This window comes from Strix aluco, chromosome 30 (assembly GCF_031877795.1).
Source record: "Strix aluco isolate bStrAlu1 chromosome 30, bStrAlu1.hap1, whole genome shotgun sequence".
Taxonomy (NCBI): Eukaryota; Metazoa; Chordata; class Aves; order Strigiformes; family Strigidae; genus Strix; species Strix aluco.
Window position 1 is genome coordinate 2,478,266 of NC_133960.1, and position 21,283 is coordinate 2,499,548.

General features: G+C 57.6%; 3 protein-coding genes across 4 annotated transcripts; 2 read left to right on the forward strand and 1 right to left on the reverse strand.

Moving 5' to 3' along the window:
* Positions 1-905: 905 nt before the first annotated feature.
* UBQLN4 (ubiquilin 4) lies at positions 906-13,067 on the reverse strand. Of its 2 annotated transcripts, XM_074809291.1 has the most exons (11): positions 12,893-13,067; positions 10,719-10,870; positions 8,136-8,341; positions 7,535-7,797; positions 6,123-6,281; positions 5,186-5,411; positions 4,665-4,804; positions 4,134-4,217; positions 3,393-3,508; positions 2,598-2,775; positions 906-2,119 (listed from the first exon to the last, which is right to left on the reverse strand). In XM_074809291.1, exons 1-11 carry the CDS (start codon positions 13,040-13,042, stop codon positions 1,967-1,969), a joined length of 1,827 nt encoding a protein of 608 aa, XP_074665392.1. In that variant the 5' UTR covers positions 13,043-13,067; the 3' UTR covers positions 906-1,966. The 2 variants fall into 2 exon arrangements, with proteins under 2 accessions (XP_074665392.1, XP_074665393.1); XM_074809292.1 differs by lacking the exon at positions 4,134-4,217.
* A 1,907-nt stretch (positions 13,068-14,974) lies between these two features.
* On the forward strand, positions 14,975-16,834 carry LAMTOR2 (late endosomal/lysosomal adaptor, MAPK and MTOR activator 2). The gene is made up of 4 exons (XM_074809282.1): positions 14,975-15,118; positions 15,967-16,129; positions 16,263-16,352; positions 16,629-16,834. Exons 1-4 carry the CDS (start codon positions 15,051-15,053, stop codon positions 16,683-16,685), a joined length of 378 nt encoding a protein of 125 aa, XP_074665383.1. The 5' UTR covers positions 14,975-15,050; the 3' UTR covers positions 16,686-16,834.
* Positions 16,835-17,281: 447 nt separating this feature from the next.
* Positions 17,282-20,947, forward strand: RAB25 (RAB25, member RAS oncogene family). Its single transcript, XM_074809243.1, has 5 exons — positions 17,282-17,553; positions 18,595-18,790; positions 18,924-19,117; positions 19,279-19,359; positions 20,106-20,947. Exons 1-5 carry the CDS (start codon positions 17,514-17,516, stop codon positions 20,234-20,236), a joined length of 642 nt encoding a protein of 213 aa, XP_074665344.1. The 5' UTR covers positions 17,282-17,513; the 3' UTR covers positions 20,237-20,947.
* The last annotated feature ends 336 nt before the right edge of the window (positions 20,948-21,283 follow it).

The following is a 21,283-nucleotide window of genomic DNA, read 5'->3' on the forward strand; positions in this document are numbered from 1 at the left end:
TTCATAAGCCCATTTTTAGGTGCCAAGGGGCCGACGAGCAACACTAGAAAGAGCTCTGCCCTGCCAGAGCAATCAGGAACATCCTTACACACCTCTGCAAATTCTTCTCACATTTGAGGAGAGGTTGCAAGATCCACACGGATGTGCACAGCCTCCGAGAGAAGAGATTAAAAGCCAGGCTTTCCAAATCCTCATCTAAAAAACCCCAGGCTCGTTGCGATGCAGATACACAAAGGCAGGAGCCCGCACACACTCCCGTGTTTTCTCAAGCAGCCACTGCTCCACCTACACCCTCCAACCACCCCCGGTATTGATAGATCCCATCTCCAACTCCGGAGCAAGCTGAGCGCAGCAGGTTTTACAGGCATACAAGAAAGCAGCACTGGGATTCCTCCTATTCCCTCTCACTGCCCAATCCTCCCCTATCAAAAAAAAAAAAAGAAAATACAAACACCCACCTAACAGCAAACACCGCGCTTCCTACAGAAAAACAGGGGTAAAATCCACTGCGCCGAGCTGCTTCCCGGGGCATCGGGACTGGCCAGCTGCAAGCAAACCCCTCCGGGTCAGCAGGACCCGCTGGCTCCTTCTATAGTGTGGCTCAGGTTAGCCAAAACCAGCAGAAATTGTCCTACACATACTCGAAAATCCCTAATTTAAAGGAAGTTTCCAAACAGGAACGTTTAGGGCCAGATTTTGGACAAGCCTTCAGCAGAATTTAAGTGTCAAAAAAGGTTTCCTACCGCAAGAGGGAAGGAAGCCCGGCCAGGTGGGGAGGTTGCACGACCCCCCCTCACCGTCTGCACGAGGTAAGCGCAGGGGACAAGACAGATTAATTACAAGGAACTAGGGGAACTCAATCAGCTGAGGTGTGGCAATCAAGGAAGATACATGGAGTGCAGGGAGACAGATGGTTGTGCGCATTTATTTTTCTTTGATAAAAATGGTATGCAAATTACACAGCCATGGAGGCTCTTGGGAAAGTATCACCCTGCTGGTCCTCGGGGAGTTTCTTGGAGAGTCGTAACATTCAAACACACCAAAATGGGGGGGGTGGGGGGGGGAATGGAGGATGGATCTAAACTGGAAAGAACATGAACTTCAGCATTTTCCAGTGAAGCGAAAAGATCGTGATTTTTCAATTTCCTTTTTTGTTTTTACACTTTCAGAAACGAGCCTACTGAGCACAAGAGTCAACAAACCCCTGACACCACTGCGCGAGAACTAAATTGCTTGGGCAGAAACACACCTTTCAAACACGTTCTTCTGCACGGCACTTTCAACTCAAGTTCAAGAACAGCAAGCCTGATCCCGGAAGGCATCGAGGCTCCTTTACACCATCCCAAGAGTGTAAAGAGGCCACACTTCAAATGTAGTTTTCATGCACATTAACCCTCTACCAGGAGATCAGAGGCACCTGTGTGCAAGGGACACAGGCTCAGTTCATCCAATGGAACATCAAGACAAATGACATCAGAAATTTTCAGGTCATTTCAATTTTTCTTTTGATCCATTATCGATAAGATGCTGGGAGAAATAACCAAAACCTGAATTGGCTCAAGTTTTAAATATTTGCCTGAAAGGAGGGCTAGGGGAGGGAATCATGTACAGTTAAAATCAAGCTACTCAAAACACAATCATTCAGGTAAGTAACTAGAAGTATCGCCTCTACCATCTAGAGAGAGAGAGAAGAGTGTCTGAGACAGAGGGCATATTTAGGAAAAAATACACATCTGAAGTCTCTGTGGCCACGATGAGAACTGGAATCCACATACAAGCCAGTTAAAGAGCATTTCAACATGAAATCTTAACTTAGTAGGAAGGTCAGGGGTTAAGCTGTATCTTTTTGTTTTAAATACATGGACAGCTGTCAGATATGAAAATGATGGTGGGCTTTCCTGAAAGATCCCCCTGTGCATGTGTATGGATGCATGTGCTGACGTCTGTGGGGCAGCATGACAAGAGTTTAGGAAGGCTGGGAGCCCAGCAGTCTCTCAATAGCTGCATTGATGTCTCCACCAGTGGCAATAAGTGCCTGGAGGTTGGCCTCACGGTTAATGAAGCCCATGGCGTTCAGCTGCTCCAGCTGCTGTTGGAATCGCACTTCAGGACTCTGCGCCTGCAGAGGGAAAGGACAAAGACCTCAGTCAGACAGCAGAGATCAACATCCAATAGGGGCAGGGACTCTGAGCTCAGCTTTAGGCGTCCCAGGCTCCGTTTAGTGGCATCACCCACCGCCCCACAGTGCCACGGGCTTTGGCACAGCAGGCGGTTAGTCCCAGTTCCGTACCTACGGTGACACCAGCGCCGAGACAACGATCACAGAATCATCTCGGTTGGAAAAGACCTTGAAGATCATCTAGTCCAACCATGAACCTCACACCGACCGATCCCTGGCACTCAGCTCCAAAGCTCTGCCAAGGGCTACTACACCCCGAAGAACTAGCCAGCCTGAGACACCAAACTTGGCATAAAGCACCACAGTCAAGAGAAACCTGCTGGGGAGATCCCTAGAGGGGGGTGGGATCGGGACAACCTCTAGCTCACCCTGGAGACGTCCCTCCCCAGGAGCGCACGCGCAGCTGGGCGTTACGTACTTGAGAGCTTCCTCCGGCCAGCAGCTGGATCATCTGCTGCATGAGCTGCTGTTGGGGGTTACCACCCCCAGCTGGAGAGGCACTGGCCGGCGTCGAAGCGGAGGGAACGGGGTTCTCCGGGATTGTGCTTCCTCCTGTGGAGGACGGGGGCATTCGAGGCATGCCGAAGGAGCCGAGGCTGTGGAGGAAGGCAGGGTGTGCTCAGAGGTGAGCTGGCACTTCTGGGTGTCCCCCCAGAGCTGGGCAGCACCGTAACCAGCGGGCTCTGCCAGGCTGGCCCTCGCTGCAGGACAGCTTTGTAAATTAAACCGGCTGCATTTGTATCCTGGTCACACGAGGCGCAGGGATTAAGGAATCCTAACAGAGGCACAGGCCTGAAAGGAACCGCAGAGACTGAGCACGGCCCGCGCTGTCGGAGAGCAGAAGGCCCGAGGGCTGCCGGCAGACCAGTCTGTCCCAGCGTACCCACCCAACCTCCTGGCTGCGCATCTCACACTGCTCTCCAGAGATAAAAATTCTTGAGTTCAGCCAATACTGAATAAGGCAAACAAAAGATGGGGGAGGGACCAGGTGGTTTCCAAACCTTTCCTCCAAAAAGAAAGGGTCAAGGACTTCCCATGTGAAGTACAGGCAAGCAGAAAGCGCTAATTAGCTGGAGCTCAGAGGCCTGCAGGCGCACACAGAGTCCCCACGAGAGTGCCCTGAGCAGATCTCAATGAATCAACAGCCAGTCTGCCTGCTGGTCCCAAGCATGTCAGCTCTGCCTGCAGAAACCCACTCGAAAGAGCTTATTACCTTGGCACTAGTCCTGGGGCCTCCGTTTGCAGCGTCTGGAGTCCCTGCTGGATCTGGAGGAGCGCCTGCATGGCGCGGGGGTTGGTGAGAATGGAGAGGGAGTCTGGGTTCTGCATCTGGGAACAAAGGCAAAGAGACACAGCGGTACCAACCAGCGCGAGCTTTGGCAGGCAGAGATCCACCAGCTTTCAACGGGAACAACAATCAGCACAGAGCTGCGCCTCTCGCCCTGCAGCCAGAGCGAACCTGAGAGTCTGGTTCCTCCTTTGAGTCTCCAGACTGCAGGGCTCATCTAGAGATACTCAGAGAGTTTAGATCAAATTTCCTAAATGAACTAGGTGAATCAGATTAGAACTGGGGGCACATGCCTTTGGAATTAAAGCCATTTTATTTGATTTACCTCAGTGAACCAGCTGCTCTAGCACAATTAGCTGTTTTAATTTTTGTAAACTCATTACAGTGAGACTGTCACACAGGGGTTTCATGTAGCTTAACTACTCTAATTTGAAGTCCACCTTTAGGTAATTTAGATTACTTAATTTAGACTGCCTTGTCTAAACAAGCTCTTCCTTTCTCTCTCCCCAGTGCAATCCCCTTTCTTTCACAGCCCACACCACCCAAGCCCACATGCTTCCTAGTCCACTTGACCAAGCAGCCAAGATACTCCCTTTCCTACAGAGGATGGAAAAGCTCTGGAGCCCAGGGGCTGAGAGCAGCACAGGGCCAGACAGGGGCCTTTACCTGCTGCAGGAAGACAGGGAGCTGAAGGCGGAGCTGTTCTTGAAGCTGTGGATTCCCAGCAAAGAGGGGGACATTTACCATGATCTAGCAAGAGACAGCACACGTAGGTAGGGTCAGAGGGTTGCTGCCACTGGGCTGTTAAACCCTACGTAACTAAGCCACAAAGAACAAGTCAGTCATGTCGCTGACTCCCTCCCTGGGCTTTCAACATATTCCCCTGCTCGTGGGAACTGAAACAGGACAGCTCAATTCCTGGCAGCAGCGTGGAACAGGGGCCACTTGACCGCAAAGAGAAGGGCCATTCCCAAGTCCCTTTGAAAGCCACCTTTCTTGTTAGGGACTCTGCTAAGACACAGGGTTCAGTACGGCGACTGCCTTCAAGCTACCGAGAAATACAACAAAACCATCTACGTTCAACTCAGCTCTCTGGTTTCTGCAAGAGGAACCGCTCCAGCGATAGAAGCAGACCGGTCTCACACGCACTGTGCTCATGGCCTGTCTGACAACAGAAGACAACTGCAACACTTTTACCTGTGCTGCAAAGTCCGGGTTCTGGGCAAGAGTTTGCATCATGCTCCGCATGTAAGGAGCGGAGATCATGTTCTGCATCAGCTGAGGGTTTTCAGAAATCTGCTGCAGGAGTCCTTGCATCTCTGGACTGTTAAACATGCCTGCAAGGGGAAAGGGAAGAGAAGACAAAGGAAAGGCCCTTACAAGCCTGAGCACTGCTGCAGTGCCTGAAATACAACGTGACGTAGAACAGCGATGCCTTTACTTCATCCCCTGGCCAAGAGTGAACATGGCTGTGGACAGCCGTGGTAGCGCTTTGCCTGCCACTCTCCCATGCTCTTGAGGGCTGCAGGGACATCAGTAACACCAGAAATAACCCATTTGTGCTTACAACTGGGCTACAATCATTCATCTGGCGAGCAGCCACGGACAGGCACCCAGATGCCAGAGGGAACCGCCCTCCAAGGAAGCCTGGGTGACCTGTTCAGTCAGCAGCACCCTCCGGTTCCTCTCTCCCCCTCTGGCTCCTCTCGCTTACGTACCAGCCCCGATGCTCGCAGCATTCAGCCCAAAGGGGTTGGATACAGTCGGTGTGCTTTGGGTGGTCGCCGAGCCAGTGCTCCCTTCGCTGCTGGGCGCCTGGCTCTGGGAAGCAGGGGGTGTGGGGCTCCAGGGGTTCGGCAACGGCTCTCTGTTCTCCGTCCGCAAAGGCTGAGAGCTTGAGCTATCAGAATTCCCCGTCAAGGAAGAGAAAGGATTGTTGCCAAACTAGAAAAAAAAAAAAAAAAGAGAAATAGCCGTAATCAGTTAGCCCCAGCAGAGAATGTCGGGCTAATCCCACCGCTGTACGAGCTAGGGAAGGGCTGATCGTGTTCATCCAGGTCCAGAACTGGCTAAACACACGCTGTAATTTGCCTCCTGAGAAATCTCTAATCCACAACACACCTCACTCAGAAAAAGACCAGGCTCAAGAAGTGGCCCCGGCCCTAGATTTGGCTCCCGAATGCAGAGCTTCAAAACATCCATGTAAAATCAGCACCCGGACATACCAGTAGGTAATGCTAGACTGGAGTATGTCTGCACAGCCTTTTGCAGACAGACCTGCGCTCACTCCTCCTGTGCTTTGAGCCAGCTGGAGCTCAGCCAGCTCCAATCCAAAGGCGTCAGGCTTGAGCTAATACAGTGAGCCAGGCTGAGAGCAGAGGGCTGCGCTAACGAAGCCACGGGGCCTTCACATGGGCGATGGCTGGCATCCAGCCTGCCTGGAGACCAACGGGGCGAGGGCAGGCCTCTGCTCAGATACCCCAAAGCGTGTCAGAAAAGCAGGTGCAGGCACCGCCCCACGTTCTCCTGCTAGTGGCTGCATTCACCACCTAGAGCAGGAGGGGAGGACCAGCCAGGCTTTGGGAAGGCTGCCCTGGGAGTGTGGGGGTCAGGGAAAGGCCCCTTTCCCACGCGCAGCACGCTACACCCCAATACCTGCTCCCTGGCTGCACTAAACATGGGCTCCTGGATGTCCGTGTACATCCGGCGCAGGGCGTTGTATCCTCCTGGAATGCTCTCGAGGTTACTCAAAGCACGGTCCTGGTTCCGCATCATCTCCTGCATCATGGCAGGGTTACGAGCCAATTCCATTGTCTGGGAGAAGGAGGAAAACGTGGAAAGCTCAGGCCCATGTGCACCATGGAAGACTGGACTGGATCAAGAGACTGGTTAGCAGCCCAGTGATATTCTGATGATCTACCAGCCAAGCACTGAAAGAGTTAAGTCTCTGCTCCCAGAAGAAAGAGTATAATTAAACCCGTTTCACAGCCAGAGAGCAGAGAGATCATTTATCCAAGCAAAGAGAGCCCAAGGATCCTGGCTCCTCCCATCCTTGCTCAGCTCTCTTCCTTCTCAACCTCAATTCAGCTGGATGAGATTGTTTTGTTTCTAAGCAGGATCAGGACATCCAAACATTTAACACCCATATGTTCCCACTCAAAGTAGATGGACTGCATTCAAAAACTGAGAAGGTGGAAGAGACTAGATCCTTCCCATTTCAAGAAAACCAAGAAATTCACCCACTCCAAACTTCTGATGGGTCTCCCCTGCACAAGGAACATCCAGATCTCATTTGAGGAGCTGCTTAAGTACGGATCATTCACAATTTAGTTCTGCAGCTCTGGAATTTCATGTATGGCCGACACGGTTGAAAGAAAGATAACTGAGAAGCAGATGGAAATTAGGCTCACTCAGCAACAACCCTGAAAGCTCTCCTGACAAGTCTTCCAGGGGGAACGGCAGAGTCCTGTCAAGGGCTGTCTAACACTCAAACTCACTCGTCCCTTACGCTTCCCTTCCGATGAACCTCCGGTCTTGCAGACAGCCAGTCCTCTAGGACACGGGTCTGCTCTGTGCTGGGACTGTACAGAAAACCGAGACCTCTAGGATCCCGGCCTACGACTACTGCTCTCCGCTGACATAGGTAGTAAAATACTGACTGCACAGCTCTGTAGTCTATACTTAATCTAATCGAGAGAAATGGAGAGAAACAAAAAGCTTTTGCAGTAGCTTCACTTCTCCATGACTGCTTTTACTCCCATTCCTGAACCAGAACACAGTAGCCTTCTACGCAGCACACCAGGATGATCCCAGCATCCTTTTTTGCCCAACACACGACGGATTCAATAGCCCTGAAAGGGAGATAAGAGTTGCAAGTACGTGGGTTGAGCAATCAGTATTCACATAACTCAAGACCACCATCTGTTTGTGGGGAGCTTACAGCAGGAAGAGATCTTTAAAATCACCAATCTGGCACTCACACACTCCCTTTGGAGAGCAGACACAGAAGCTGGTCCACAAAGATGCTCCTCAACATGCTTTGAACAGGCCGTGGTGTGCTGACTCACCTGCCTCATGAGCTCCGGGTTATTCAGCATGTGGCTTATCTCTGGATTTCGCTCCATGAGCTGCTGCATCTGGGGATTGGCCATGATCATCTGTCTCATGAGGTCAGGGTTAGACATCATGTTCTGCACCAAGGGATTCTCCATGATCTGAGAAAGCATCTCCGGGTTGGACATCAGCTGCCGCTGCATCTGCTGCTGGAGCTCCATGAAGTTGGCAGAGCCCATCCCAAGGTTGCCCAGCCCAGTGATGCCGCCAAAGCCAGCTGGAGAGGGAACAACACACGGGGAGAGAGGCGTGAGTCAGTAACTGTCGGCAGCTGCAAAAAGAGGACAAGCGCATCAGCTGAACTGCTCCCACACTACTCGAGGGGTGTCCTAGATTCCCACGGCGGCCAGCTCGGAGGGAGGACACCCCCTGCACACGCTTCACTAAGGGCTTCGGCATCATCCTGAGCAGGGAAACCGAGGTGTTCCGGTGGAAGCGACTCATGCAAAGCCCACAGCAAGCAGAGACGACTATGGGGGTCAAGAACCCCAACTCCTTGGTCTAATCCTAGGAAATTCTTCTTTCGTGTCACTCCACCTCACAGCCATCACTTACACAGGAGGGATGTAGCACTATTAGGGCCTCCGTCGCCAGGACCTCCCATGGTCCCTGAGCCGCTGCTCCGTCGGCTGCCGCTGCCTGCGTCGGGAACGGCGCTGCTGGATGTGGAAGGCTGAGATGGGGCAGCGGGAGAAGAAGGGGTTGCAGCGGGGGCAGAAGCAGCATTGGGGGCAGAAGCAGCAGATGTTGAATCTTGGACCCTGGAAAGAAACAAAAGGCAGCATTAAACCCCTGCGATTCAGGAACAGTGAGCAGAGTCCTCTGCGGGGGACGCAGGACGGGGCACCCCACGCTGACCGCGCCTCCCTTCGCACCCGTTGTCCCCACGGCAGCCCCGGCTGCCTCCGTTCCCACCTGCCCAGCCGTGCTCCCAGACACCTTCCATCTGCTGGAATCTGCTTTCCATCCTGACGCGTAACAGCCCCTGACATTTTATCCTGGCCCACACAAAGTGGCTTGACTGGTCTTACCCCGAGTTGTATCTTCCTTGAATCACACTGAACTATTTACCTCAGCTATATATCCTTGAGCAATGAGTTTGCTCCAAACAGGAAAATCCTCCTGCTGCTCCCACAGAAACCACAGGAGGTTACAGCAGGGCTAGTGCATGGGGTAAACAAGAATTTGCTTTTCTGCAAATCCTCCCATGCACTGAATATTCCTATCAGTGCTCCTGCGGGCAAAAATAATATCAGCATTACTCTACAGAGAGGGAAACTGAGGCACAAGGCAGCTAGCATCCGTCCCATGAAGCTACAGAAAGTTTTTGGCCACCTTGGCTATGAATTCACATCTCTACCACTGGCTGTACTTCGCATGCAAGGCTCCTCCGTCCAAAAAAAGTTGACCAGAGCTTCTTTTCATACACACATGCACATACTGTGCCATAAGCCACAGCACAGCAGATGCCGGACATGAGCTTTATTGAGTAAACCAACTCAAGCTAGTACCTTGTAATCACAGTTCCTCCTCAGGATTTTTATAGGAACTTGAAAGAGAACATTTAAAGATTCTCTGAAGCATCTGCAGACATGACAGCGTGTCCCGGACTAGTGCTGAAGAGCTCTCACATGAAATTAGACCACAAAAATTCACTTTACTTGCCTCAAATAATGCTATTATGCCACTGACAAGTAAATAAGAACAATTTCTTGATTTATTTTTTTCCCCAAGGCGAGAATGATCCCTTTCTCTAGCTCCTTTTCCCTATCACTCTTATTTCTAGGACTTTAAAAATCAAACCTGAGGGTCCCTGTCCACTTTCCAGACTCACCTGACTGCTGCTGAAAACCAGCAGCCACCGAGAGGGAGGCAGAGTGTGGAAACAATGCAAATAGGAAGCTGAACAAAAAAGGAAGAAGGAAGCTGGAGAAAGGTCACTTGGTTTCTCTCAGCACAGGAAGAGGCTGTAATGTCTTCAGAAAGCACTTATCTATGACTATTAGCGGGACAAAAAATGAGCAACCCAGGAGAGATCTCTTGTTTACCCTTTGAAATGGTTCACAAGTACCGCAGTTTGCTGTGGAGACAGTGGTAAACAGCATCAGGCTATCAGGCTACCTGGAGAGGCAGCATCCAGAGGGAGGCCTCCCGCAGAAGCTGACAATACACACGCTTGTCTTTGTAAAAAAAAAGGGGGGGGAAATAAAAAGCGCACTAATCTTGACTAAGCCAGTAAGGCAGCTCTCCCAGGGGACAGCAGAACCGCACAAAGAAACGCAGCCCCGTTAGTTCACCAGGAGCCCCATCAGACTGCAGCAGGGAGCCCAAAAACGGTTGCGAAGGGGGTTTCGAGATCAACAAGAAGATGCGGCCGCGCCTGAAGTACAGCAACTGTTCCCAAGAACCTCCTGCGCCCAGCGCTCCGCTGGCCAAGCCTACCCCTGCCGAACCCTGCGCTCAGTCCTTCCCCCAGGCCGAGCTACGCAGCGCAGACGGACACAAGCGAACCGTGTCCGAACTACCACGGGGCACACCCGCAGCACTCGAGCGAACGAGCACGCTGCTGAGCGTCCCCACCGAGGCGGAGCACCCGCCTGCCCGCAGAAACACCGTTCTGCCCTACAGCCAGCGCTCTGCAGGCGCGGCGCGCCTCCCACGGCACCCGTGAGCACAGGCTTAGAGCTGAGCGCATGATAGGAAGTGAAAGAAAAACCGGGGCGTTAGCTTCAACTTCCACACAAATTCATGGGGAAGGTAGTTTCTGTTAACAGCAACTTATCTTTGTTAGAACTAGTATCAAGTTCCAATGGGTTCTTTCAAGATTACTAAATTATAAGGGCTCCAAATACACGAAGCCACACACACGAGCTGTGATTAAGAAGAGTCAGGTACTTGTCACGCTTACACAGCTGTGTAACCTCGGGGAAAAGACAGGCTGAGCGATAAACCCCACAGCAAAGCCACGGCAGGGCGAGTTCTCCCGCCAGATCACCGCTGCCGGGCCCGCACCCGCCCCAGCGCTCAGGCCTCGCACAACTACTCCGCTTCAGTCCCCGACAGAGCAGAAACGCTCCCCCATCGTTTATTCGCATCGTTCGTTTACCCTCAGCCCCCCAAGACGAAACAGTTTCTTACTTCTGCGGAGTCTTAATGACCAAGTGTACAGTCAGCCCATCTTTGATCCCGTGTTGATTCAACGTGTCTCCATCCTTCAGGATCTTCCCAGCAAAGATCAGAACCAGCTGATCCTGTTTGGCTTTAAACCGCCTGGAAATCTCTTCTTTGAACTGAAAAACAAACAAAGCATTTTTCAGGCAAAGGACCAAGACCAGAAATTTAAAGCTTATTCTCCAGATATCATATCCACCAGGCAAACAGCATAAAGAACCGACAGTCCTTCAGCACCTCACCCAAAAGGAGCCCATGCAGGTACCAATTCAGTTGCTGAGGATGTCTGAGGCGTTAAGAAAAACAAAAAAAACCAAAGACAAGCTCTACACTTACAAAATGTGGAGTAAATTTCAGAAAGAATGGAGCAATTACCTCAACTAGAGCTGATGGCTTCCAAAGCAAGATCAAGTGTGTCTCTTAGGTCTAATCCAAATACACCATTTATCCTCTGAATGACTGAACTGTTTTTGTCTCTGCTCATTTGATTTTTTTCCTAGGGAAAGCCCAACTCTGATTTAATACAGGACAGAGCTCTATGGAAAAGGGAACAATCCTTCATCAGCCAATGGAAATAAACTAGGTCTTCTCCAATTCCTATTTCTGCAACTGAATTCCCTATGAGCACGCCACACCACATAACACGGACACCTCTTCTCTACTGTGTGATGGGGTGGGATTAACACCTGCCAATAAGATCGTCATTGCTAGCCCAGGCAGGGCATTCCCAAGTTGATTTGCGAGGAAAAAAAGCCTTGCATTTGGAAGCCACAGACTATAGGAAATACAAGAGGAAAAGGCCAGGAGGAAAAAAGCAGCACACACCTGTCCCAGAGGACCAGAACCCTCAAAAACAACGCCCAGGAGAGCGCAGCCCTGAGCCCCAGGTCATCCTGGCTGCAAAGCTTTGTGCCCTCCCCTGCGCAAAGCTGTGGCTTAACATTCTGCTTACACCGACGGGCTCTCAGGAGCCGACCAGGAAGGAGCAGGAGGGCCACACGTCCTACAGCCCCTGCCTACCCCACAACTCTGCTCCCCCGAGATCTCCACCAGATCCTTCACAGCACAACCTCACGCCCAAACCCCAGCAGCACGGCAAGAAGGCGAGAGCCGTGCCGATGACACCTTGTCCCGGTGGGCACAGCCATTTCAACAGAGCTTGAGCCAGTCCTTGCAAACTCCGGCCCCCTCCCGCTCACCCCACGCCACCGTGCCCTGTGAGCAGGAGCAGACCCCCCAGCCCACACGTGGGCTGATGTTCCCTTTCCTCCGCTCCGACCTTCACCCTAAAGACTTGCCCAGCCCCTCTCCTCTCACCCGAGGGATCTGCCTCCCCGCGTCCAGACCCCCCCCACAACCCCCAGCTGCCTCCCCACAGGCAGCCCCACACACCCCCATCCGGCTCTGCCCCCGGAGCCGCTCCTCCCCATCGCAGCACCCTTCCCTTACCAACCGCCCAGGGAACACCTTCCCTCCCACTCCCCGCACAGCCCAGCCCACAGGCCGAGCCCCCCACACCCCGCTCCTTCACACCCCTCTCCCCACAGCCACCAGCCACCCCAAGGCTCCCTTTCCCCACGACCACTCCCCACAAAGCCACTCGCCAAGCCCCTCACACACACCCCCTCCCACGTCCCCAACAACGCCCTGTTTTCGACACCCACGAACCCACCCACAGCCTCTCCCCAGGACCATCTCCGCCCCCCGGGCCTCTCCCCAGCTCTCGTGTCAGCTCCCCACTCAAAGGTTCCCCCTACGCCCCTGCCCAGGTCTCCCAGCTCCCTCAGAGCCCGGCTCCCGCAAGGCCTCAAAGGCCAGGGGTGCCCTGCAAGCCCCCGCAGCTCTCCCCGACCCAGAGCCAGGTCTCCAAAAGTCCCCCAAGTCCCTCTAACCCTCACCCCCAACCCAAAGCCACGTTCCCCCACTTCTCAGGGCCCCCGGCTCCCTCACTCCCCCTCGGAAGTCCTCCCCCCCTCACCGAGGCTAACTCCCTCCCCAAAACGCCCCCGCACTGAGCTCCCCAACCCGTCACCCCCCTAAAGCCAGCGCCCCCCAAGTCCCCTCCGTCCCTCACCCCCACGTCAGGCCCCCCCAGGCCCCCCTCGTCCCTCCACACCCCCCAGGCCCGCCCCTGCCCCCACCTCGCGCACGGAGGCGCCGTCCGCGATGACGATCTCCTCCTTGTCCTTGGGGGTCTTCACCGTGACGCGGATGAGAGCCCCGCCGGGGCCGCCCAGCCCCGCCTCGCCCTCCCCGCCGGGGCCGGGCCCGCCGCCGCTCGGCTCCGCCATCTTCACCGCCCGCCCCGCCAGCCCGGGCCGCCACCAGAGAAAGGCGGCGCGCGCCGCCGCGCCAAGAGCGGCACCCGCCCCCCCGCGCCGCCGCGAGCGCCCCCTGGCGGCGCGGCGGAACGAGGCAGCGCCGCGGGGGCCTTCCGGGGCGGGGGGGCGGCGAGGCGGGGGGGCTGCCCGCGGCGCTGCCTGTCTGCGCGCTGTGCCCCGGGCCCGGCAAGAGCCGCTCGTCAGCCACGTCCGTGCGGCACCGTCCGACACCTGGATCCACCCTGCACCCCTCATTAACTGGATCCATCCTGCACCCCCTCATTAACTGGATACATCCTGCACCCCCTCATTAGCTGGATCCACCCTGCACCCCTCTCATTAACTGGATCCATCCTGCACCCCCTCATTAGCTGGATCCATCCTGCACCCCCTCATTAGCTGGATCCACCCTGCACCCCTCTCATTAACTGGATCCATCCTGCACCCCCTCATTAACTGGATCCATCCTGCACCCCCCTCATTAACTGGATCCATCCTGCACCCCCCTCATTAGCTGGACCCACCCTGCACCCCCCTCATTAGCTGGACCCACCCTGCACCCCCTCATTAGCTGGATCCATCCTGCACCCCCTCATTAGCTGGATCCACCCTGCACCCCCTCATTAGCTGGATCCACCCTGCACCCCCTCATTAACTGGATCCATCCTGCACCCCTCATTAGCTGGATCCATCCTGCACCCCTCATTAGCTGGATCCACCCTGCACCCCTCATTAACTGGATCCATCCTGCACCCCCTCATTAACTGGATCCATCCTGCACCCCCTCATTAGCTGGATCCATCCTGCACCCCTCATTAGCTGGATCCATCCTGCACCCCCTCATTAGCTGGATCCATCCTGCACCCCCTCATTAGCTGGATCCATCCTGCACCCCTCATTAGCTGGATCCATCCTGCACCCCCTCATTAGCTGGATCCACCCTGCACCCCTCATTAACTGGATCCATCCTGCACCCCCTCATTAACTGGATCCATCCTGCACCCCCTCATTAGCTGGATCCATCCTGCACCCCTCATTAGCTGGATCCATCCTGCACCCCCTCATTAGCTGGATCCATCCTGCACCCCTCATTAGCTGGATCCATCCTGCACCCCTCATTAGCTGGATCCACCCTGCACCCCCCTCATTAACTGGATCCATCCTGCACCCCTCATTAACTGGATCCATCCTGCACCCCCTCATTAACTGGATCCATCCTGCACCCCCCTCATTAACTGGATCCATCCTGCACCCCCTCATTAACTGGATCCATCCTGCACCCCCCTCATTAACTGGATCCATCCTGCACCCCCTCATTAACTGGATCCACCCTGCACCCCTCATTAACTGGATCCATCCTGCACCCCCCTCATTAGCTGGATCCATCCTGCACCCCTCATTAACTGGATCCATCCTGCACCCCCCTCATTAGCTGGATCCATCCTGCACCCCCTCATTAACTGGATCCATCCTGCACCCCCCTCATTAGCTGGATCCATCCTGCACCCCTCATTAACTGGATCCATCCTGCACCCCCCTCATTAGCTGGATCCATCCTGCACCCCCTCATTAACTGGATCCATCCTGCACCCCCTCATTAACTGGATCCATCCTGCACCCCTCATTAACTGGACCCACCCTGCACCCCCTCATTAGCCCCCCCCGCCCTGCCGCGGCCCTTTCGCCGAGGCTCATCCAGACCCGGGAGCACCCGGTGCCACCAGCAGCGCTCGGGGCGGCGTTTGGGGGTGTCCGGCCGCTCCCAGCACCCTTCACCCCGCACCCCTGGGCGGCTGCACCCTGCTGCGCCCTGAGCTGGGTGCCGCTGAGGCAGGGCCACCCGCAGCAGGGCTCATGGCCACCGTGGGCCGGGGACTACAAGTCCCAGCGTGCTCCGGGCCGAGCATGGCCCCGCTGACGGCCGAGGCCTGCTCCGTCCTCCCCCGCCATCGCAGGGCCGGAGCGGGGCGGCGCGGCCATGCTGCGCCCCAAGGCCCTGACGCAGGTGCTGAGCCAGGCCAACACCGGCGGGGTCCAGAGCACCCTGTGAGTAGGGGCTGGGGGGCGACGGGGGGTGCCCCCACCCCTGTGCTGGGGGCTGCAGGGCAGCTGGTAACGCTCCTCCTGCGGAGAGGAGATGCTTTCTTCCCCCGGTCCTCCAAGGTTTAAAATTTTAAAAATTAAAAAAAAAAAAATGGAGGAGCGGCTGAGGGACCTGGGGGGGTTTAGTGTGGAGAAGAGGAGGCTGAGGGGAGACCTCCTGGCCCTCTGCAACTCCCTGAAAGGAGGGTGCAGAGAGGGGGGAGGAGTCTCTTGAGCCAAGGACCCAGCGGCAGGCCAAGAGGGAATGGCCTCAAGCTGCGCCAGGGCAGGGTCAGACTGGCTCTTAGGAAGGATTTCTTTGCAGAAGGGGTTGTTGGGCGTTGGAATGGGCTGCCCAGGGCAGGGGGGGAGTCCCCATCCCTGGAGGGGTCGAAGAGTCGGGTTGAGCCAGCGCTGAGGGATCTGGTGGAGTTGGGAACGGTCAGGGGGAGGTTCATGGTGGGGCTGGAGGAGCTTCAAGGGCTTTTCCAACCGAGAGGATTCTGGGATTCTATGAAATGTCCCCCCCAGGGGGGTGAAGGACCCTGCAAGGGGCATGGAGGGTGCTGGGGCTGTGCCGGGGACGTGCACGGTGCCCACCAGCCCGGTGCCCCGACCCGCGCTGCCCCGCTCGCGACTGGGGCCACCCCAGAGCATCCTGGCTTTGAAGCGCCCCCCATCCCCTGCCAAAATCCCCGGTAAAACTGGGGTGTCCTGGGAGCAGCGCTGGGGGGGGTTCGCTCTGGCACTGCAGTGGGGTTTTGTGGGTTTAGAGGCACCAGTTTCCCCCCCCCCCCCAATGTTATTTCCAGGCTGCTGAACAACGAGGGGTCTTTGCTCGCCTACTCGGGCTACGGGGACACTGATGCCAGGGTCACCGCGGCCATCGCCAGCAACATCTGGGTGGCCTACGACAAGAACGGGCACCAGGCGTTCAATGAGGACAACCTCAAATTCATCCTCATGGACTGCATGGTACGTGGGGCTGGGGGCTGCCCTCCCCTCCCCGGGAACCCGGGCACTGCCGTGGCTCTGGGGGTCCCCCGGGACCCTGCCAGCGGTCCCTGCCAAGCCGAGGGTGCGATGGGTGCTGTTTCTCCCTGGGCAGGAGGGGCGAGTGGCCATCACGCGGGTGGCAAACCTGCTGCTCTGCATGTACGCGAAGGAGACGGTTGGATTCGGGATGCTGAAGGCCAAGGTAATGCTGGGGGGGGGACAACGACGAGAGGGCCGCAGGGCTGCGTCCCCGCTGTGGGACGGGAAGGGGCTGTTGAGGATGAGGGTGGGAGCGGTGGAGGAAGCTGCTGTGCCTGGGACGCCTCTTTCCTCCTTGCAGAAGCTCCTGTGTCCCCGGTGCCAGCCCAGGTGCCACACCACACCTTTTTAAGGCTCTAAAATGCCACGTAAATTAAAATAAGCACGCGGGCGGTGCAAAATCCGCCTCGGTAGCGCTCACGCCGCTCTCCGCTCGCAGGCGCAGGCGCTGGTCCAGTACCTGGAGGAGCCGCTCACGCAAGTGGCCGCATCCTGAGCTTGGAGGTGCCACCGTGCAAAGGCCATCACCGGCGTGGGGCGGGGGGTGAGCAGCCCCGCGGGCATCCCGGAGCTTGGGCCTGCTTAAAAAATAAGGTGGGGGGAGCAAAAAAACAGGGGGGAATAAAAGTGTGTTTGATGCTTGTGTCTTTTTGTGTCTCTTGCGAATAAAAGGAGGAGCTGGGGGGGGAACACATGCCGGGCCGGGCTGGGGGTGCCCGTAGCTCTGCGATGGGTCGTCACCCCAGGGGCTGTGAGGGGCTTGTGTCAAGGGGGAGCTGAGCCCCCCCTGCGCTGGGTAGCGGGGCTGGGCGCGTGCTCCTTCCCTCCCCCAGTTTCCCCGGCTTTCACACGATGGCAGCAGAGGCGAGGAAACGCGCTCGCAGGCGGTTGGTGCTGGGCTGAGCTGGGGGCTCAGCTGCTGGCCCAGCTGCCCACGGCGCCCTGGCCTGCCCCACGCCTGCGCTGGCCTCAGCAGCCAGGATCGGGCCCCGGCTCCTCCTCCGGCCACCCCGTGACGGTCCCAGGGGTGACACTACCTGCCCAACCTGCGCTGCGACACCCAGTCCCACCCCTTGAGTCAACCGGCCGCGCTCCGCCGCCAACCCGGCTGGCCTTGCCGTCACTCCCCCAGACCCCGCTCGCTCCCCCAGACTCCGCTCGCTTCCCGCTCGCTCCCCAGCAGAGAGGAAACTTTGTCCCTTCCATCCCCTCCCTCGGCGCCTCTGGGAGCCCGGCCCGCCCTGCACCCTCTGCTCGAGGCTTTGCAGCGGGAAGGAGGAAACCAAGCGGCGGCGGCAGCGAGGGCGGGTGGCAGCGGGGTGACATGGGCAGCGCCGAGGAGGATTATAACTTTGTCTTCAAGGGTGAGTCCTGGGCTCGGTGTGAACCCCCCTCCCCAAAAGGGGTGGAGCAGGAGGCCAGGGGCTGCGGGGAGGGAATTGGGGTGTTGTCCCCCCCCCCCCAGGGCTGCCGTGTCCCAAACCAGGATGTTGCTGACATCCCTGCAGCTCTGGTGTGCGCTGGGAGCTGCGGGGGGTCGGGGAGCACCAGCCTCGGCCGCGTCCCCGGCTGGTGGCAGCGAAGTCAGGGCTGGCGAATGGGGGTCCAGGGAGGCACAGGGTGACCCGTGTCCACCCCATGGCAGCTCACGTGGGACACCGGGCGAACTGCCAGCGTGGGGGGGGGGGGTGCTGAGACACTGGGGCTGAGTGTGTGAGATCTAAACCCCGCATGAGCCCATTAACCCCCGAGAGTGGCATTTAAAAGTCCTTCTGCTGCGGTGACCTGGGTGGTGGCACACACAGAGGACGCGGGGGTCAAACCTGGGCTGGAGGAACGGGGACACCGGCTTGAGTTCCATGGGCACAGGGTCCCAGCGTCCTGCGTCTCTGCCGGGTGCTACCGGCCGGACCCCGTTGGACCTCAGCGAGGAGGTGGGCAGGCTCCGGGGTGCTGCCAGTGCTGGGTTCCCACCACAATGGGGTGACCCAGGGCTTGCCCTGCTCCTGCTGCCCAGAGCCTGGTAGCTGTGACCCCCCTGAACAGCACTTGGGGCCACACCAACAGACAGGGGTGGGCTCAGCCAAGGGGGCTCGGCCGCACTGGAGGGGCTGCGAGCTGGTGACGCAGGAACAGGAGCCCCGTTTGCTGAAGGAGTGACCACGCCGGGTGTTACACCTCTGTGTAACTCTGTGCCCAGGTCTGGGGTCGTCAGGCGATGGGGGATGCCCCTGCACCCCATGCCAGCAGCTGGGGCGGCCCGGCTGCCAACGCTGCCAAGGCAGTGAGCTGCTGGCTGGTCTGGCTCGGGTCAGAAAGAGTTATCTGAATTCCTGTGAAGTGTCTTGGAGCAGCTCTCTCCCTTCCTCGACAGCTCCACGGGGTTTTCTCCCTTCTTTCTGCAGTCGTCCTGATCGGGGAATCCGGGGTGGGCAAAACCAACCTGCTGTCCCGCTTCACCCGCAATGAGTTCAACCACGACAGTCGCACCACCATCGGCGTGGAGTTCTCCACCCGCACCATCCTGGTGGGAGACGCCGTGGTGAAGGCTCAGATCTGGGACACGGCCGGGCTGGAGCGGTACCGCGCCATCACCTCTGCGTAAGGCTGGGATGCCCAAAATCAGGGCTCCTCCTGGTACCGGGGTGGTGACGCCCTTGTTGAGCCCCACGGGGGAGGATACTGGGGGTGGGGGGTGTCTGGAGTGTGGGGTGATGGTGAGGTTCTCCCGTAGGTATTACCGGGGGGCTGTGGGTGCCCTGGTTGTCTTTGACATCACCAAGCACCAGACGTACGACGTGGTGGACCGCTGGCTGAAGGAGCTGTACGACCACGCTGAGGCCAGCATCGTCGTCATGCTGGTGGGGAACAAAACCGACCTCGCGCAGGCTCGGGAGGTGCCCATGGAGGAGGCGAAAATGTTTGCAGGTACAGGCTGGCACCCTGCCACGGGGGTGGGGGCTTGGGAACCTCCCTGAGAGCAGGGACCCGCCCCAACGCGGGCACCCGAACGTCTCTAAAGGGGCTCCAGAACGGAGCCGTGCCCTCGCCGGGGTCTGCGTCATCTTGGGGGACTCCTCTCGTTGCAGACAACAACGGGCTGTTGTTTGTCGAGACCTCGGCGCTGGACTCCACCAACGTCGAGCAGGCGTTCGAGACCATCCTGAAGGGTACATGCACCAGTGGGGTCCTGGGCACCGGCGCATCGCAGGGTCCCTCACCGGGGACGCAGGGCTGGGCAGAGACGCAGCGCGTGAGCTCCACGTGAGCTCTTTGGGGCTGGTTTCGGTGTCGTCTTTCTGGCTGGTTTGGTTTCCGGCCTTTTGTGCTGGGCGTTTCGCTCTCTGCACCCCATGACATTGTTGTCACGGCCCTTGGGCATCCCCAAAGCCCTGGGGGCTCCTTCTCCCCCTATAATCCCAGGTCCCCCTTCCTGTTGTCCTGAGCTCCTGACTCAACGTCTCCAGCACCCTGCTGAACCGGCCACAAGGACCTGGGGGGACCTCGGGGAGAGGGGTGATGCTCGGCCAGGAGCACCTCTCCAGGAGTGGCAGCTGGCAGCGTCGGGGCAGGAATGCAGCGAGGTGTGCGGTGCCATGCCGTGCCATGCCATGCCAAGCCAGCCCGGCCCAGCACGCTGCCAGCCCCAACACGGGGCGAAGCACTAATCCCAGGTTGGGCAAGAGGAAATTGCCTAAGCGCAGGGTGTTCTCCAGGCACCGCAGGGATGCAATTTGGGGGAGCTGCTCCCTTGTCACCCCCCAATTCTCCCCCTCCGCTGCGTAAAGAGAGCTGCCGACGTGCCGAGGGGGGGCCGGAGCGCGAGCAATGGGGGCTGCAGGCTCAAAGCTGTCCCTGCTTCCCCAGGGGGCCCTTGGCTGACACACAGACCCCGCCGGCACCTCTTGTTTTGCAGAAATCTTCCACAAAGTGCAGAAGCAGAAGCAGAGGAGCAGCCAAGGCAACACGGTGTCGCTGGCCAGCGAGAGCCCCGAGAGCACGACCCTGGCACAGACGGAGAAGCGCCCATGCTGCGTGGCCCTCTGAGCCGGCCCGGCACCCCGGGAAGCCCCCGGGGAACCCCCCCGCAGCCCCGGGACTCGCCAGTGGCACGGAGCTGGCTCTGCCTCCTCGCAGATTCATCTGGCCACCGGCACAGGCTGGTGTCACCCAGCCTGCGGTGCCACCCCCGTCCTGGTGCAGTGGGGACCAGCAGCCCGGACAGTGGCCAAATTCTGCCATAAACAGTGAGAAGCACCGGTGCTGGGAGCTCTTCTCTGTCTGCTTCGTTTATGCCAGGCCCTGATTAGCATCACCACCGTCACGCACGGACCTCCCAGCCCCTCCAGCCCCACGGTGCAGAGGACTGAGATCCCCTCGACGCTGGGGAAGGAGCCAGGAGGTTCTGGCCAGGATGGTGCCAACGATGGGACCCTCTCCGGTTGTGTCTGGCCCTGAGGTGGCTCCTGTGGGGCCACCCTGTGCCACGTGCTGGGGATGTGGCTGTCCCCACAGGCCTCCGTCCCCACTGGGGACTGCTCTGGGGTCGTCCCAAGCCCTAAGGAGCAAAGTGGCAGCGCTTGGCACACCTCTGTCCCCATCCCAGGCGTGGGACAAGTGTGACGGCAGGACCCAGTGAGGGTCCCACCTGTCTGCACGGGGCTTGGGTGCAGAGCCCGGTGCCGAGGGGCCCAGTGGCAGCTCCGTGTCCAGCACAACGGTGACGCAATCATTAAAGGACTTGAAATGCAGGTTTGCTGAGCTGGAATTCCTGCGTGTTTGTGGTCCCATCCCCTGGTCCCCACCTCCACGACACGCTCTGGAGCTCATGGCCACCCAAGCAGCCCAGCCGGAAGCCCCAGTCCCCCCTGCACCCCCTTTCCTGGTCACATCCCCACACCCTCGATGGTTTAGAGGGGATGGGTGGCGGTTTATCAGTTTACCCAAACCATGACTTGGCCTCAGCCAGTTATCTGAAACCCCTTGGAAATGAGAGAATTCCCTCTGGATTCTCCGTGTTTTCCTCTAGTTCTGGGCACTCGCTTGGACTTTGCACCACACAAGACGTGTCTGTGGCTCTGCAGGGCCACGACT